The 15955-nt window shown below is 62.1% G+C and overlaps 1 protein-coding gene across 5 annotated transcripts in view; it reads right to left on the bottom strand.

Moving 5' to 3' along the window:
* Nucleotides 1–4437: 4437 nt before the first annotated feature.
* The window catches only part of CARD11 (caspase recruitment domain family member 11), a 91766-nt gene continuing 80248 nt past the window's right edge, over nucleotides 4438–15955 (bottom strand). For all 5 annotated transcript variants that reach the window (XM_066273475.1, XM_066273479.1, XM_066273474.1 and 2 more), the window contains 8 exons: nucleotides 15625–15865; nucleotides 14177–14273; nucleotides 13720–13815; nucleotides 11712–11847; nucleotides 10539–10718; nucleotides 8817–8941; nucleotides 7072–7187; nucleotides 4438–5121 (listed from right to left, as the gene is read on the bottom strand). In XM_066273475.1, the coding sequence (XP_066129572.1) occupies nucleotides 4917–5121; nucleotides 7072–7187; nucleotides 8817–8941; nucleotides 10539–10718; nucleotides 11712–11847; nucleotides 13720–13815; nucleotides 14177–14273; nucleotides 15625–15865 (1196 nt within the window). In that variant the 3' untranslated portion in view covers nucleotides 4438–4916. The remainder of the gene's footprint in view (nucleotides 5122–7071; nucleotides 7188–8816; nucleotides 8942–10538; nucleotides 10719–11711; nucleotides 11848–13719; nucleotides 13816–14176; nucleotides 14274–15624; nucleotides 15866–15955) is intronic.

The following is a 15955-nucleotide window of genomic DNA, read 5'->3' as shown; positions in this document are numbered from 1 at the left end:
CCATTGGAGCAAAGATGGCCCGGGCGCTGGGGATGGCTCCTTGGCCTCTGCCCCAGGCGCTAGAGTGGCTCTGGTCGCAGCAGAGCGACGCCCCGGAGGGGCAGAGCATCGCCCCCTGGTGGGCAGAGCGTCGCCCCTGGTGGGCGTGCCGGGTGGATCCCAGTCGGACACATGCGGGAGTCTGTCTGACTGTCTCTCCCCGTTTCCAGCTTCAGAAAAAATACACACACACACACACACACACACACACACACACACACACAAAGAACGGATGCAAAAGCCCAGATTGAGAACGAAGCCTCACCGCCCTTGGGGGTCCCCGGTTCCTGCAGCTGGCCCGGGAGGTGGCCTGGCTGGCCCGGGTGGGCGGGTGGGTGGGGGAGGTGGAGCCACAGCAGGGGTGGGGGGCTCTGGAGGGGCGCTTCCCCGTTGCGGCTGCCGGTTTGGGTTCTTGGGGTTTGAAACTGACAGGGTTCAGCCCCAGTGGGCACGGCCCTCTCTCCTCTCGCCGGTTTCTCGAGTCCCAGGCCCTCAGCGCGCAGGGGCAAGGCTATCGGAAGCTGTCGGGGGCCCCGCCGAACATTCTGGGTAGGAAGAGGGGCCTGTCTCCCCACACCGGGCAGCCCTGGCATGCCCGGTCGACCTTGGCGGCCCTGCCAAGTTCACATCTGGGAGGGGCAGCCACGCTGGGCTGCGGGGGGAGGGACACCAGATGCAGCGGCTTTTGAGGGCAGTGTGCTGGCATGATGCCAGGGCTCGAGAACAGTTCCCCTCCGGGCACTCCACCCCCACCCCCCAATCCTCAACTGTGGCCTGGTTCGGGAGAAACCCAGGGCCCGCTCAGGCGGTCTGAAGCATGAGGAGACCCACATCCTCTCCGTTCGATCATCCTGCGAGCTGGTCCCGTGCCAGCTGCCGCCCTGGCGCACCCACCACGTCCCTGTTGCCCTGGACGGGCAGAGGCGAGGCCTGACAGCTGCCGCCGCCGGGGCCCCAAATAGCACCTCTGACTGGGAAAGATCCAGCAGAGAGCCTGCAGCTAGCGGCTGATGGGCCCGGCCTGGGTCGAGTCCCGGCTTATCAGCTGTTTGTGACTTCGGTCAAGTTATTCAACCTCTCTGAACCTCGGCTGTCTCCTGTATTAAATGGAAGAGAGTTCTGGGATCAGTAAGTAAAAGAATATTCACGCCCCGGCCAGAGAGCTCAGTTGGGTAGAGCATTGTCCCGAAGCACAGGGGTGGCCGGTTTGATTCCCAGTCAGGGCACCTACAGGAATAGCTCGATGTTCTGATCTCTCTCTCTCTCTCTCTCTTCTCTCTCTCTCTCTCTCTCTCTCCTTCCTCTCTTGCTGAAATCAATAAATTAAAAAAATATATATTTAGGCCCTGGCCGGTTGGCTCAGCAGTAGAGCGTCGGCCTGGCATGCGGGGGACCCGGGTTCGATTCCCGGCCAGAGCACATAGAAGTGCCCATCTGCTTCTCCACCCCTCCCCCCTCCTTCCTCTCTGTCTCTCTCTTCCCCTCCCGCAGCCAAGGCTCCATTGGAGCAAAGATGGCCCGGGCGCTGGGGATGGCTCCTTGGCCTCTGCCCCAGGCGCTAGAGTGGCTCTGGTCGCGGCAGAGCGATGCCCCGGAGGGGCAGAGCATCGCCCCTGGTGGGCGTGCCGGGTGGATCCCGGTCGGGCGCATGCGGGAGTCTGTCTGACTGTCTCTCCCCGTTTCCAGCTTCAGAAAAATACCAAAAAAAAAAAAAAATATATATATATATATATATATATTTTAAAAGAACATTCACAAAGTGCTTAGCACAGAGCAGGAAATTAAAAAAAACAAAACAAAACAATAACAACCAGCTGTCAATATTCGTCTATCCTAAAAGCAACGAACAGTCCTTCATCTCCTGGGGCCCAGAGACCCCTCGGGAACCTGAGGAAGCCAGGAGCTTCTCTGCAGACGCGCAGGTCGACAGACACAGCAGGATTTCGGGGCTCTGAGCCGCAGGCTGGTGTCCTTGGAGGTAGACCAAGTGTTCGTCTCTGGTGTTATCAGCCTGGCACAGGCTCCTGGCCGGAGGCTGGAGCTGGGGGTCTGGGCTCGCTGGGCGGACAGCCTCCCCGAGCCTTGGGCGGGTTTCAGGGACAAACTCGACTAGCAGTCTCTGGTACGACCCCCCCCCCCCGCCCCGCGCTGCTTTTGCAGGGAGCCCCGTGCACTCTCTTCCCCACGCAGCTTCAGGGCTGCTGGGCTCTTGGCAGCTGACACAGCAGAGCCTGGCGCCCCAGCCAGCGGATGGTGTCAGAGGTCCCCCTTTGAAATCCTCACACGGACCGGTTCCCCGGGGTGCCCAACCCCAGCCTCCTGCAGACTTCATCAGCTCAGCCCAGGGAGCGACCCAGCACAGAGCCTCTCAGCGCCCCTCATTCCTGACCTGCTCGCCTCCTCACCCCTTCTTATTAACAGATACACAGCCCCCAGTCCTGCCTTGGGAGAGCCTGGTTAAAATTACTTGGGGAAAAAAAAACCCACACAACTCCACCACAAATTCTTTGCAGGTCTCTCCCCAGACGCGGCCTGTTGTCACCCCTCCTCGTCCACCCTCCCAGCCCCCAAATTACATGCGAGCCTCGAGCTTGGCTTTATTCCGCAGGCAGACCTGAGACTCTGGATGGTAGATAAATACACACAAGTAAATCGGCGGGCCTTGGGCTCTGGGCCCTCTGCCAGCCGCGTCGGTCCCCTTGGCTCCGAGGACTTGACGAGGACGCACCGTGTCCGAGCAGCCAGTGCCGTCGCCTCCGCGCGCGAGGAAAATTTACGGTTCAACTTAAAGCTCTAACAGGGCGGAAGCAGAAGACCTTCCAGCACACACGCCTCTCGTGCGGCGGCAGAGGACACGGCCCCTGGATTACTGCCGCCCGGCCTGAGACCCAGCAAGGCCACAGCTCCTGGGCTGGCTGTCCGGCAGACGGGACCGTCGCCGACTGGCTCTCAGAGGGGAGGGATGGAGGCCTTCTGCTTTCGAAGGCATCGCCCTCCCCGCCCCCAACCACTCACAGCTCCTGAGGTTTTGTGCTGATTTGGTATCTAAGGATTGAAATGCTAGAAAATACGCCAGGATGCACAGTGGTATGTGTGTGTGTGTGTGTGTGTGTGTGTTTTAAGAGGCATGTGTTAGGAGTTCTTTTACTCATAATGTATAACTGGACTCTGTGGCAAAACCTAGCAGAGGCTCAACTCCTGCCCCTGGTACCTGAAACCATCGAAGGACAGCTCCTGTATCGGTTGGGAATTCCTCGAGCCTGCCAATAACTGAGAACGGGAATAACAGCCCTTCAACACACGATAAAAACCTCAGCCGCGTGTAGAAGAGACCCGGGCAGAGTCCTGGGCTCCCAAGGGCCGTCGATGGCTCTGCTTCCTTCTGTCTTTCTGTTCCACTCCCCTCTCTGCGTGGGGGTGTCCATCCTCACGGTCACACCTCACGAGCCGAGAGGACTGCCTGCGGGAGCTCCAGCCATCGGGTCCGTGCTCCAGGCCAGACACTGGAGGAAGGGCTGTTGGTCCACAGTATCTCCCCCCAAACCCCCCGATGTCTTCTCGACGGCCGGCCGGATGGCCGTAGCTGCAAGGGAGGCCAGGAACCAGGACCTGGGAGCTTCGTTCCCCAGGATAAAAGCCAGGATTCTGTTGGTCAGCTAGCGGTTGTTCCCGCAGACCCCACAAACGCCAAGGCCTGGGCGTGGACCCCTGCCCATGAACTACCCACAGCTGAGCACTCAGCAGGCGCCCGGCTGGGGCTGGCCTGGTTTGGCCTGTGCCCGGCTGGGTCCACGTGCCAACTCTGCATCAAGAGGGTCAAGGAGAACAATGGTCCTAGAACCCACGGGGCCTTTGCCTTCTGCAGCGGACAGAAGCAGAGCTTTCCCGGCCCTCCCCACCCCCGGGACCTGGGCCGAAGGAGAGAACCCTCTGCAAGGTTTTCCCTTTACTCTGAAGGTTCCCCCTGGACAAGGATGAAGCGTGGCCGCTCATGGGACCACTACACACACACACACACACACACACACACACAGCGCACGTGTGGGCAAAGCTGAGTTGGGGGGGCCTGGCCTCAGGGCTGGTGTTGGGGGAGGGGACGCAGGGCCATAGACGCTGAGCCCTGCCTCCCCCCCCCAAGCACTGGGTTTTCCCAGGGTGACTATAATTTATCCAAGCCAGGACACATTCCTCGTCTAAACGACGCTATTAGTCATTCGTCCCCAAGCCAGGTGTAAACCAGGCCTGTCCCGGGAAAACGTCCATGGACGGACGGTCGGCCGCCCTTCCTGCACCCGAGAACGAAGCCTGCTGGCCGTGATTTGCAGGCTGGGAAGACGCAGGCGCTGAGAACCTCTGCAGACTATGAAATGAAAAAGGTGCTGTAAACAAGGACGTAGAGAATTTTAATGCAAGAAAAAGAACAGCACGGCACACCCCCCTTCCACCGGTCGGTCCTTCCCCGGGGAAATGTGCCCATCGTGCATCCGAGGGCAAGGCGGGTGCCCGGCCTGCAGGGTCCCCGCACCGCAGACAGCACGCCCGTGCCATGCGTTACATTCAACTGCTGCTCGGCTCCCGAGGGCTGCCGGCCTCGGCCTGGCTTCGTGTCCTCCTTGGGGCCCTGCCTCCCGCTCACGCCGGCCGGGCCGGGCCAGACCGCTCCGCCGGTCAGCCCCCGCGGGATAAACGGCTCCCTGCTCCCTCCCGAGGTGTCTGTCTCCCCGGGGCTCCCAGGAGGGGCTCTCCCTGGGCGGGACAGGGCACCCCACCAGGCTGGGGCGGCTCTGCGGGCCACACGGCGCCCTCACCCCCACGGCACCGCCCGGTGGGGTCCGGACACCCCTCCCCGAGTCCGGCTCAGACTCGGGGTGGCCGCCTCACAGCTGGTCCTCGTCCACCCAGACGGTCTTGCGCTGCTCCTCGCCGATCTTGTCTTTGATGACGCGCAGCAGCTCCTCCACGCTGCCCCACATGTCGGTCTCCACGGTGGCGTACAGGCAGGGCAGCGCCTCCAGCTCCCGCTCCTTCAGCCGGCACAGGCGCAGGAACTCCTCCTCCGACTCCGGCCGCAGCAGCATCTTCCTGCGGGCGGAGGGCGCCGGGGCGCCGGCTGTGGGCGGGGCTGGCTGGCCCCTGGGCGGGGGGCCCACTGTCCTGCCCGGCCACCCCTTGCTGGGGGCCAACCCGACCCCACTGCTGACCGTCCCTTTCCGCACACCGAGCCCTTTTCTTTTTTTATCTTCATTATGAAAATCCCAAGAGGTGCGGATTATTATTTTTTAACCTTTTTACTTTGTGTGTGTGTGTGTATTTTTCTGAAGCTGGAAACGGGGAGGCAGACAGACTCCCGCATGCGCCCGACCGGGATCCACCTGGCATGCCCACCAGGGGGCGATGCTCTGCCCCTCTGGGGCGTCGCTCTGTCGCGACCAGAGCCACTCTAGTGCCTGGGGCAGAGGCCAAGGAGCCATCCCCAGTGCCCGGGCCATCTTTGCTCCCATGGAGCCTTGGCTGCGGGAGGGGAAGAGAGAGACAGAGAGGAAGGAGGGGGGAGTGGAGAAGCAATGGGTGCTTCTCCTGTGTGCCCTGGCCGGGAATCGAACCCGGGACTCCTGCACGCTAGGCTGACGCTCTATCACTGAGCTAGCCAGTCAGGGCCACCTTTTTATTTTTTTATTGTGGAAAAATCCACATAAAGACCAAATTCACCACACTGACTGGTTTTAAGTGTGCAGTTCAGTGGTGAGTTTAGTCACACTGCTGTGCGACCATCACCATCTCCAGAACTTTCCATCTTCCCAAACTGAGACTCTGTCCCCATGAAACACTCATACTCTGGCTGGTTGGCTCAGTGGACAGTGTCGGCTCGGTGTGCGGACATCCCGGGTACGATCCCCAGCCAGGGCACACAGGAGAAGTGCCCATCTGCTTCTCCCTCCTTCCCCCTCTTCCTGTTCTCTCTCTCTCTCTTCCCCTCCCGCAGCCAGCGGCTCGATGGGTTTGAGCGTTGGCCCTGGACGCTGAGGACGACTCGGCTGATTCGAGCCTCGGCCCCAGAAGGGGGTTGCTGGGCGGATCCCGGTCAGGGTGCATGCAGGAGTCTGTCTGTCCCCCTCCTCTCCCTTAAGAGAAAACCCCACTTCCCACGCCCCTCCTGGAGCCCGACACCCTCAGCCTTACTTCCTGTCTGTGAGTCTGACTCCTCTAGGGGCCGCCTGTGAGTGGGGCCACAGTTCTGTCCTTCTGCGTCTGGCTGATTTCACTGAGCACCGTGTCCTCAGGGTCCAGCCATGTTTTAGGTGTCACAGTGTCCTTCCTCCACTGTGTGGATGGACCCCCTTGTGCTGATCTACTGCTCCACCCGCGGACGCCTGTCCGGTGATGGTGAGCCGAGCTGCTGTGAACGCAGGGGTGCAGGCGCCTGCTCGCGTCCTGCCGACACCTCGCTCGGGTCAGGACGGGGACGGGACTGCGGGTCCGGTGGTGACCTGGTGTGACCGCTGAGGGGCCTCCACCCCAGAGTCCACGGCACCTCACGGTCCCACCAGCGAGCTCTCTGGTTCCTCCCACCCTCGCCGGCACATGCTCCTGTCTGCTTTTGGGTAACGGCCTTCCCGATGTGTGTGAGGTAGTCGGGGGTGGGGGCGACTTTGGTCTCCTGTGCTCACTCACGGGTTCCCCAGGCCCTGACGCTGAGCAGGCGCTCTGCAAACATGTGGTGACAGAAGACAGAAGGGAGTGGCCCCAGCTCTCGGTCCCTGTCACAGCCGTGTGTGTGGAGAATGGGGTCAGAGAGGCTGCCTGTCCCGACCGACCGGGGCCCTGACCTCAGCGTCGTCCCAGTTCCGGTTCCTCTCCTATCAGACCCCACAGCCCACCCTTCAACAGATCGCACAGGGTCCAGGACCGGACCCCTCCTCACGGCCCGCCAGACCACCGCGCCGGCTGTTCTTGGGGGGAGCCCGGAGGCTGGGCTGTGCGGGAGGCAGAAGAGGGGAGGCAGAAGAGGGGCGCCCCCGGGGCCCGGCCTACCTGAACCTCTTGATGTTCTTCTCCGAGACGCGGACGAACAGCACGATGGGGTAGATCCTGGACCTGATCAGGTCTCGCGTGCAGCCGATCCCGGCCTCCAGCAGGCAGTGCTTGTTCTGCAAGCACAGCGCCGGCGGTCAGCAGGGGCCTGCCCGCTCCTCCAGCCTGCGTGGGGCGTGGGGCCTGGGGCCGGGCCTGTGACGCGGGGGACAGAGGACTCCCAGGACAGAGACCACCGGGCCAGGAGCCCAGGGTGCCACCTGAGGACCCAGGACAGGACCCGAGGGGAAACCCGACCTCCTCCAGAGGGGCCCCTGCCTGTGCGGACACTTGGTCCCCTCTGCTGTGCAGAGATGGGCACTGGGCCCAGGTGAGTCGGCTGGTGTGAACGACCGTAATGAAAGTCAAATTGGCGTCAGAACACCAGCTACTCTACGTGGCCCGTGACGGTGTGCTTGGTACTAGCCAAGAAGTGTGGGGGGGAACACGTGATGGTTCTGGGGGCGTCTGCAGGGGTTCCCTGGCACCTACGAGCTCATCGTTTCTGCAAAGGGACAATCCTTGTCTGGCTGAAGGTGTCACTTTATTCATTTTAGAGAGGAGAGGGAGAGACAGAGAGAGAGAGAAGGGGGGGAGGAGCTGGAAGCATCAACTCCCATATGTGCCTTGACCAGGCAAGCCCAGGGTTTCGAACCGGCGACCTCAGCATTTCCAGGTCGACGCTTTATCCACTGCGCCACCACAGGTCAGGCCTGAAGGTGTCACTTTGAAAACAAACCATGCTACCTCGAACCAGAACACCAACGGAGAAAACGGCGCGTGCCCCGTGAGGCCGGCTGCTCGGTGTGTTCCACAGACCGAATGTGCCGATGGACCTCGCCCGTGGGGCAGAGGCAGAAACGACCAGCCCCGTCCGGCGCCCCCACATTCCTTCCGGCCACTGCTCCCCTCCCCCACCAGTACAACCCTGCCCAGGCTTCTGACAGACAGATGTGTTGGACGGCATCACTATTTCAGCGAACACGACCTTGGCTCCAACCTGCCTACCCGTGTTCTGTCCAGCCCACGGACAGAATTCCCTGGACGGCTACAGCCTAGACTTTCAAACCAAACAGCTCCAGGCTGACGGTTCTGGCCGTGGTTTTGTCTGTGTGGGTAACCGCGCTGGGAGGGTGTCACAGAGTGACCATCCATTGGACAGCAGATGCGGAGCTCCTGGCCGGGCACCTGTGCCAGCCGTCCCCACGGTCACCGCCCAAGGTCGGGGCTGTGCGTTCACCAAGCCCTGGACAGGGAGGGATCTTGGTGCTGCGGGCTGATGAGGGTCAGCCTGGCTCCACGCTATGCGCTGACACATTTCTGTACTGCGGCCACGACCCTTCCGATGCTCCGTTTCCCCTCGTGTGGCGAACATGACATCTGTCACCCTCCGACTCTGCCTGGCTCCTGCCCTGCCTGACATGCTGTCTCCGGTCCTCGTTATCACAGCCAGACACACACGTCCCCAAACGACGGGGACCAGCACACCGGCACCAGACAGCCGGCGGAGACAGGAGGTTTCAAAACACGGAAAACGCGTGTCGGCGCCGGGCTGCGGGCGCGGAGAGAGGAGCGGGCAGGGGCGGCGGCTCGTCCACGGGAGGTGAGCGCAGGCCTGCATCCCGCGCTCGGCCACGGCTGAGGCGGCCCCACCGAGGTGATCGGGCAGCTGTCACCCCGTCCGGCCCACACCCCCACCCATTCACCTTGGCCACCACGGCCTCGATGTTGGCGGGGACGATGCATTCGAAGGTGTTGGGGTTCTTTTCTCGGGAGTAGATGATGGTCTCCGACTTCTGCTTCCTGAGGAACTCGTCTCTGGTGACAACATCTGCACGGAGAAGGCGGAGGCGCACGGCGAGGTTGGGTCGCTGGTCCTGCCCAGACGCTGCCTCCCCGCTCCCGGCTGGACAGAACTCCACGTCCCAATCCCCCCCTGGCCATGTGTAAATAGACCCCGCCCCCAGACGCTGCCTCCCCGCTCTGGCTGGACAGAACTCCACGTCCCAATCCCCCCCTGGCCCTGTGAAAACAGACCCCGCCCCCAGACGCTGCCTCCCCGCTCCCGGCTGGACAGAACTCCACGTCCCAATCCCCCCCTGGCCATGTGTAAATAGACCCCGCCCCCAGACGCTGCCTCCCCGCTCCGGGCTGGACAGAACTCCACGTCCCAATCCCCCCTGGCCATGTGTAAATAGACCCCGCCCCCGACAGAGACGGTGAGGCTGCTGGGGGCGTGGTTGAGGGCACTCCTCAGGCAGCTCCCAGAACGGGGGTCAGTAAACACTCAGGGTTTGGCTTCTGGCAATAAGTTTCGTTGGACAAAGTAGCTCAGGCCCTGTGTTGTGTTACTGATCACTGATTGTCTAGCATGAAGGACTTTCTGCTCCATCCATCCATCTACTCATCTACCCATCCACCCAACCCTCCATCCATTCATCTGTCCATCCCTCTATCCATCCATCTACCCATCCCTCCATCCATCCATCCATCCACCCATCCCTCTATCCATTCATTTGTCCATCCCTCCATCCATTCATCTGTCCATCCATCCATCCATCCACCCATTCATTCATCCGTCCATCCATCCATCCATTCATCTGTCCATCCATCCATCCATTCATCTGTCCATCCATCCACCCATCCCTCCATCCATTCGTCATCCATCCACCCATCCCTCCACCCATCCCTCCACCCATTCATTCATCCATCCATCCGTCCATCCATCCATCCATCCATCCATCTGTCCATCCATCCATCCATCCACCTATCCCTCCATCCATTCGTCATCCATCCCTCCATCCATCCACCCATTCATCCGTCCGTCCATCCATCCATCCATCTATCCATCCACCCACCCATCCCTCCACCCACCCATCCCTCCATCCATCCATCCACCCATCCCTCCATCCATTCATCCGTCCACCCATCCACCCAACCATGTACTCATTCCTCTATCCATCAACCTATCCACTCATCAATCCACCTGTCCGTCCAGTCATCCACCCATCCATCTGTCCACTCATCAATCCACCCACCCATCATTGTTCACCTGCCACATTAGGACACAGAAACCCCCAGCAATGAGGTGGCTTGCCTTCCACATAAGGGCCCAGAGTGGGGACCCCAAGTTGAGTATCCTGGCTGACCCTGTGACCCTCACCCTATCACCCTCAGTGTGAAGTGGGGAAGGGAAGGCCTGCTCCCCCGGCTCTGGGCCCCATGAACTCGGAGAGGCTGGCAACAGATATAAAGAATGCCCCGTCCCCGTCCCCCCGGGCCAGGAGGAAAGGCTGTCACGCCATCGTCCCCCAGCTCCTCCCGCCCCATCCCCCAGCTCCTCCCGCCCCGTGAGGTGACGTGACTGCTGGAGGCGAGGCCGTGGGTGGCTCCCTGGGTGGCTCCCTGGCCGTGCGGGGCCTGCCCACCTGGCTTGCACATGGTGAACTCCATGGCGCCCCCCGAGTTGAGCAGCTTCTGCACCAGCGCCTTGGCCAGCATGCTGGGCGTGAACAGCACCGGCCGGCGGCGCTCGCAGCGGAAGGCGCGCACCAGGCTGTAGGGGATCAGGCTGAGGTTCTTGCTGAGCTCGCTCTCGGGGTCCAGTTCTGGGGGGGACAGGAGAGGGCGGCTGTGGGACCCCTGCCTGCCCAGCCCGGCTGGGGGGGCACGGAGACCCTGGGCGGTGCCCTTTGGCCCCACAGAGACTTTCTTTCTGGGGAGAACGGAGCACGGGGGGCTGGTTCAGGAGGACGACTGCCGACAGTGAGCCTGGATGGCTCAGGGTGCCCCCGCGCCCTCTGGGAGAGCTCAGGCAGTGGCCCGCTGGTCAGGCCCTGTGCTGCGAGCCGGGCGCCGACAGGGAGCCGGGCGCCGACAGGGAGCCGGGCGCCGACAGGGAGCCAGGTGCCAACAGGGAGCCGGGCGCCAACAGGGAGCCAAGCGCTGAGGAAGGGGCCTTGGAGCGGGACGGTCCGAGGCGGCTGCTCCGAGGAGCACGGTCAGCGCAGCAGCGGGTGTGAGCCCTGCCCGGGCGGAGGGAGGGCACAGGCTGGGGCGCGAGGGGGCGGCAGGGGCCCACGATGGCAGGGCCAGGGGCCAGGAGCGACACAGCTCCGTTCCCACCTCTCCGACCCTCTGTGGCTGCTGTGTAGCAGGGGCCTCGGCAGTGGAGGAATCACACTACCCGGAAAACAGAGGCTTGTCACGTACTGTGTCCCCGGGCCCTCCGCCGGCCACCAGCGGGGCCCCACACAGGGGACTGCGCCCGGGGGGCCCTTCGCCGGCTTGATAAATGGGAAGAGCACGCACTGGAGCGGGGATCAATAGGCAACCACTCCACAGCAGTTAACACGGGCGTCTGGGCGCACACCAGCGGCGGCAGTGTCAGCGGGGTGAGCTTGGCGGGAGGCCACCTGGGGGGCTGTGTGCCCCTCGTCCGCCCCCCGGCCGAGGCCAAGCGGATCCTCCCCAGGAAGCGCCCCCATTTGGAGGGAACAGCGACGTCCCAGCCCCTCGTGTGGGACCCCTGAGGCCACCCAGCCCTCGTGTGGGACCCCGGAGGCCACCAGGGAAAGGGGCCGGATGGTCAGCTGCCCTACCTTCCTGCCTGTCCGTCAAGAGCTTGGTGGCGTCCAGCGAGGGCCGGGCCAGGCCCCCGCACGGCCCCCCCGGCACAATGCGCACACGCTCGTTGCTGTTCATCCTCTTGTACTTGTTCTCCGACCTGCTGACGAACTGTTGGATGGAGGGCGGAGAGGGCTGATGTCCCCGCTCAGGCGTCCACCCGACAGAGGCGCCTCTCTGCTCAGGCCCCAGCTCTGCCCGGGGGCCCGGCCGCCACCTCCCCTGTGAAAACCGGAGGGGCCCCGCAGGCCTGCAGGTCCTCCACGTCTGGGTGGCACTAGGTGACTGAGTGGACAAATGCACTGTCTTCCTCACGCAGGCCTGGAGCCTGGGGTACCGGTCCTGGCCGGTCCCCCACCCCCAATATTCCTCCTGCCGTCCTGCCTGCATTCGGGACAACCAGGGGTGCAGCCTTCCGCAGGCCTGGGGTGCCCAGTCACTCAAGGCCAGGCTGGGAGCCCCCGCTGGCAGGACGGCCCACTCTGCCCACCTGGTGGGCGTGGGCAGGACATCACCTCCCGGGACACTGCTCTCTACACCCCCCGCCTGGCCACTGTCGGCTCTTCGGTGGGGGGGAGGGTGCCTGTTCCTTTCCACAGTTCGGATATGACAGAAGGGAGTGGCCCCAGTGGTGAGCACTGGGGGGTTAGGGGGCTGCCCCAGCGGTGAGCACAGAACCCACGTTCCCTCCATATGCCCTGGGCTCCTCTGAGTCTCCCCACAGCTTCCTTCTGCAGGGAGGAAATTCTAGGGCACCGGGGTCTCTGCCTGCCGAGCCGTGAACGACCCCTGGGCGTCAGCAAGCATGAGGCATGGGCAAATGATGCGTGTTCTTGCGTGGTTCTTTCTTCGGGACACCTCAGACTTCCTCGGGGCTCCCTCTACCTCTGTGAGTGACTTTCTGTGAACTGTCTGCAGCTACCTGGGTTTTAGGGTCACACCGTGCACCCCGTCTCTGCGTTTCCCCCATCACAACATCAGGACAGAGCCGTGGAGTGACATGGCAGCTCTGCGGGGACCTAACGAGCACAGTGTCTACACGGGAACATCCTCACAGGCCGGACTGTAAGGCTACTCCTTCTGCTAATGCTACTCCTTCTGCTAAGGCTACTCCTTCTGTTAATGCTACTCCTTCTGCTAAGGCTACTCCTTCTACTAATGCTACTCCTTCTGCTAAGGCTACTACTTCTGCTAATGCTACTCCCTCTGCTAAGGCTACTCCCTCTGTTAATGCTACTCCTTCTGCTAAGGCTACTCCTTCTACTAATGCTACTCCTTCTGCTAATGCTACTCCTTCTGCTAATGCTACTCCTTCTGCTAAGGCTACTCCTTCTGCTAATGCTACTCCTTCTGCTAATGCTACTCCTTCTGCTAAGGCTACTCCTTCTGCTTTGGTCAAGTGGCGACGAAGGGGACGGCCACAGCAAGTGCTTCCCCAGTATTTACGTGAAATCACTTCTGGAGGTATCACCCGCTATGCCACTCAACGTTCCTCGGATAATGATCCATGAAAAAGACAAGTCCCTTCAGAATGAGGTATGAGGGAAAGAATTGTTTCAGTCCCAGAGAACTCAAGTGTTTCAGGGTTACGAGCTGTGGGGACCCTGCTGCTTCCTTCCTCTCCTGGGCCGCTGGGAAGCTCGGGAAGAAAGGTCACGCTCCGTCTGAGGGACCCCCCTGGCCCAGGTGTCTGAAACGTTGGTTGTCCTTTCCTGATAACACGGTTTCTGGTTTTTCTATGACTATTTTAACAGCTAGGTTAAGCTTCTCTGAGCCGTCAGTTTCCTCAAATCTTTTACAGAAGCGGGCTGTGCTTCCAGCAGGTGCAGAGGCTGCCTACCCACCCGTCGCTGTGGAGCTAAGACAGGGCTGGAGACGTGAGGTGGCCGCCCTCTTACTCCCTGCGGCCTCCGGGTGGGGGCGGGGAGGGAGCCCGCAGTGCCTGGGCAGGGAGAGTCCAGGAGGCGCTCTGCAGGGCTTTACCTGAAGCAGCTGGCCAAAGAGGAAGCTCGCTCTTGAGAGGCGGGGGCTGACCCGGGGGTCACTGGTGGGCAGCGGCTCTTCGGGCTGCAGGGTGTTCTGAAATCAGTTCATCCATCAGTCAGATCCGCTGGGCTTGGCAGCGCACGTCAGTACCACTGAGAACCAGAGACGTGTCCCCAGGCTCCCTCTCCGAGTCAGGCACGGGATCAGTGTCCCAGCCAGGATCGGCTCGGGGGCGGAGGGGGCGGGGGGAGCCCAAGACGTGTTACCATGGAGACGAGGCCCCAGCTCGGCCATCACTGTGACCTTCAGTCAGAGGCCGTGGAGGGCGGAGTGAGGTTCCTCCCAGAGGGAGTGTCCTGGTCCTAAGGACCACGTCCCCTGTGACCCTTCATCCACGTGATAGAAACGGTTCCCGCCTGTGAGCCCTCCAGTGGGCAGGGCGCTGGTGACCTACCCGGAGTGCCCTCAGGGTGTGGTGGGTAGTGTCGGCCTCCTCCCGGCTGCCCCTGTGCATCAGACGCTGCAGCTTGACCAGGAGTAGTTGCTGGGCTCTAGGGAGGTGAGAGGGGAGGGTGGGGTCTCAGGGCAGCAGCCGGACCAGGGCTGGCCCCAGGCAGGGCTCCCCCATAGAGGGTGTGAGCTCAGAGAACCCCGGGGAGGACAGGGTGCCTTCCATCTGGGCTTGAATCCTGCCTCCGGGGCCACGACAGGGGTGCCGAGGCCAAGTCCCTGGACCTGGGGGAGCCTGTGAACTGAGTCTCTATGGAGACTGCCCTGACTGTCCTGAGCAACGGGGTTAAGAAGTCACAGTTGCTTTATCGACACCTGAGCGTCTAACCAGGGGGAGGCTGGTGCCCAGCCCCCAGTGGCTACTGGCGGCTTTTTCTTTGTACTGTATTTTTCACTCCATAAGATGCACCTGACTGTAACACACACTGAGGGTTTTAAGGAAGAAAATAAGAAGAAAAAAAATATTCTGAACCAAACGGCGTGTTAAAATATTTAATAAAACGCTATATTTTTTGCTCTATAAGATGCACGGGCATTTTGCCCTCCACTTTTAGGGGGAAAAAAGCGCATCTTATGGATTAAAAAATACAGTAATTATGGACCAATATTGGGGAGGAAACCACTGGTGAACACGACGGTGAAGATTAAGAACGAAGCTGTCTGAGAATGACCGAGAGGGAGCTCACGTCCCTGGGGAGGCCGGAAGGCTTCCCGGAGGAGGAGGAGGAGGAAGAGGAAGAGGAGGAAGAGGAAGAGGAGGAGGAGGAGGAGGAGGAGGAGAAGAAGGAGGAGAAGGAGGAGGAGAAGGAGGAGGGGGAGGGGGAGGGGGAGGGGGAGGAAGAGGAAGAGGAGGAGGAAGAGGAGAAGGAAGAGGAGGAGGAGGAGGGGGGAGGAGGAGGGGGAGGAGGGGGAGGAGGAGGAGGGGGAGGAGAAGGAGGGGGAGGAGGGGAGGGGGAGGGGGAGGAGGAGGGGGAGGAGGAGGAGGGGGAGGAGGGGGAGGGGAGGAGGGGAGGAGGAGGAGGGGGAGGAGGGGGGAGGAGGAGGGGGGAGGAGGAGGGGGAGGAGGGGGAGGAGGAGGAGGAAGAGGAGGAGGAGGAGGAGGGGGGGAGGAGGAGGAGGGAACGGGGGAAGAAGAGGAGGAGGAAGAGAAGGAGGAGGTGGGGGAAGAGAAGGAGGGAAAAGAGGAGGAGGAGGAAGAGGAAGAGGAGGAGGAGGGGGGAAGAGGAGGGGGAGGAGGAGGAGGAGGAGGAGGGGGAGGAGGAGGGGGAGGAGGAAGAAGAGAAGGAGGAGGAGGAGGGAACGGGGGACTCACTGTTCAACAGGCAAGGGCTCCCCCCATGAGCCCCTCTGCTGAGCTGCCCAGCCCCTGGCCCTCCCGGACCGCGGCCTCACCGGCTGTAGCTGGGTATGGTGCCCATGTCCAGGTCGTGGTCAGTGAAGGGGTCGACCCGGGCGCACAGCCACTCGTGCCGGTCCTGGTACATGGTGTCCCGCACGTGCACCACGTCGTCGCACTTGAGGGACAGGGAGCAGGCGTCCAGCTGGCTGGAGACGTTCAGGTTCAGCCGGACGTAGAAGGAGTCCCCGGAGGTGATGGAGCCCTCCTCCATGTCCTTCAGCAGCTTCCGGTACCCTGCGCGCGCGCGTGGAAGGAGACGGGGACGGGGTGAGCGCAGGGCGGCGGTGCCCGGGCGGCGGGGCCTCCTGCCGCCAGTGCGCTCGC

Source organism: Saccopteryx bilineata, chromosome 4, assembly GCF_036850765.1.
Source record: "Saccopteryx bilineata isolate mSacBil1 chromosome 4, mSacBil1_pri_phased_curated, whole genome shotgun sequence".
Taxonomy (NCBI): domain Eukaryota; kingdom Metazoa; phylum Chordata; class Mammalia; order Chiroptera; family Emballonuridae; genus Saccopteryx; species Saccopteryx bilineata.
This window is presented reverse-complemented; position numbering and strand designations above follow the sequence as displayed.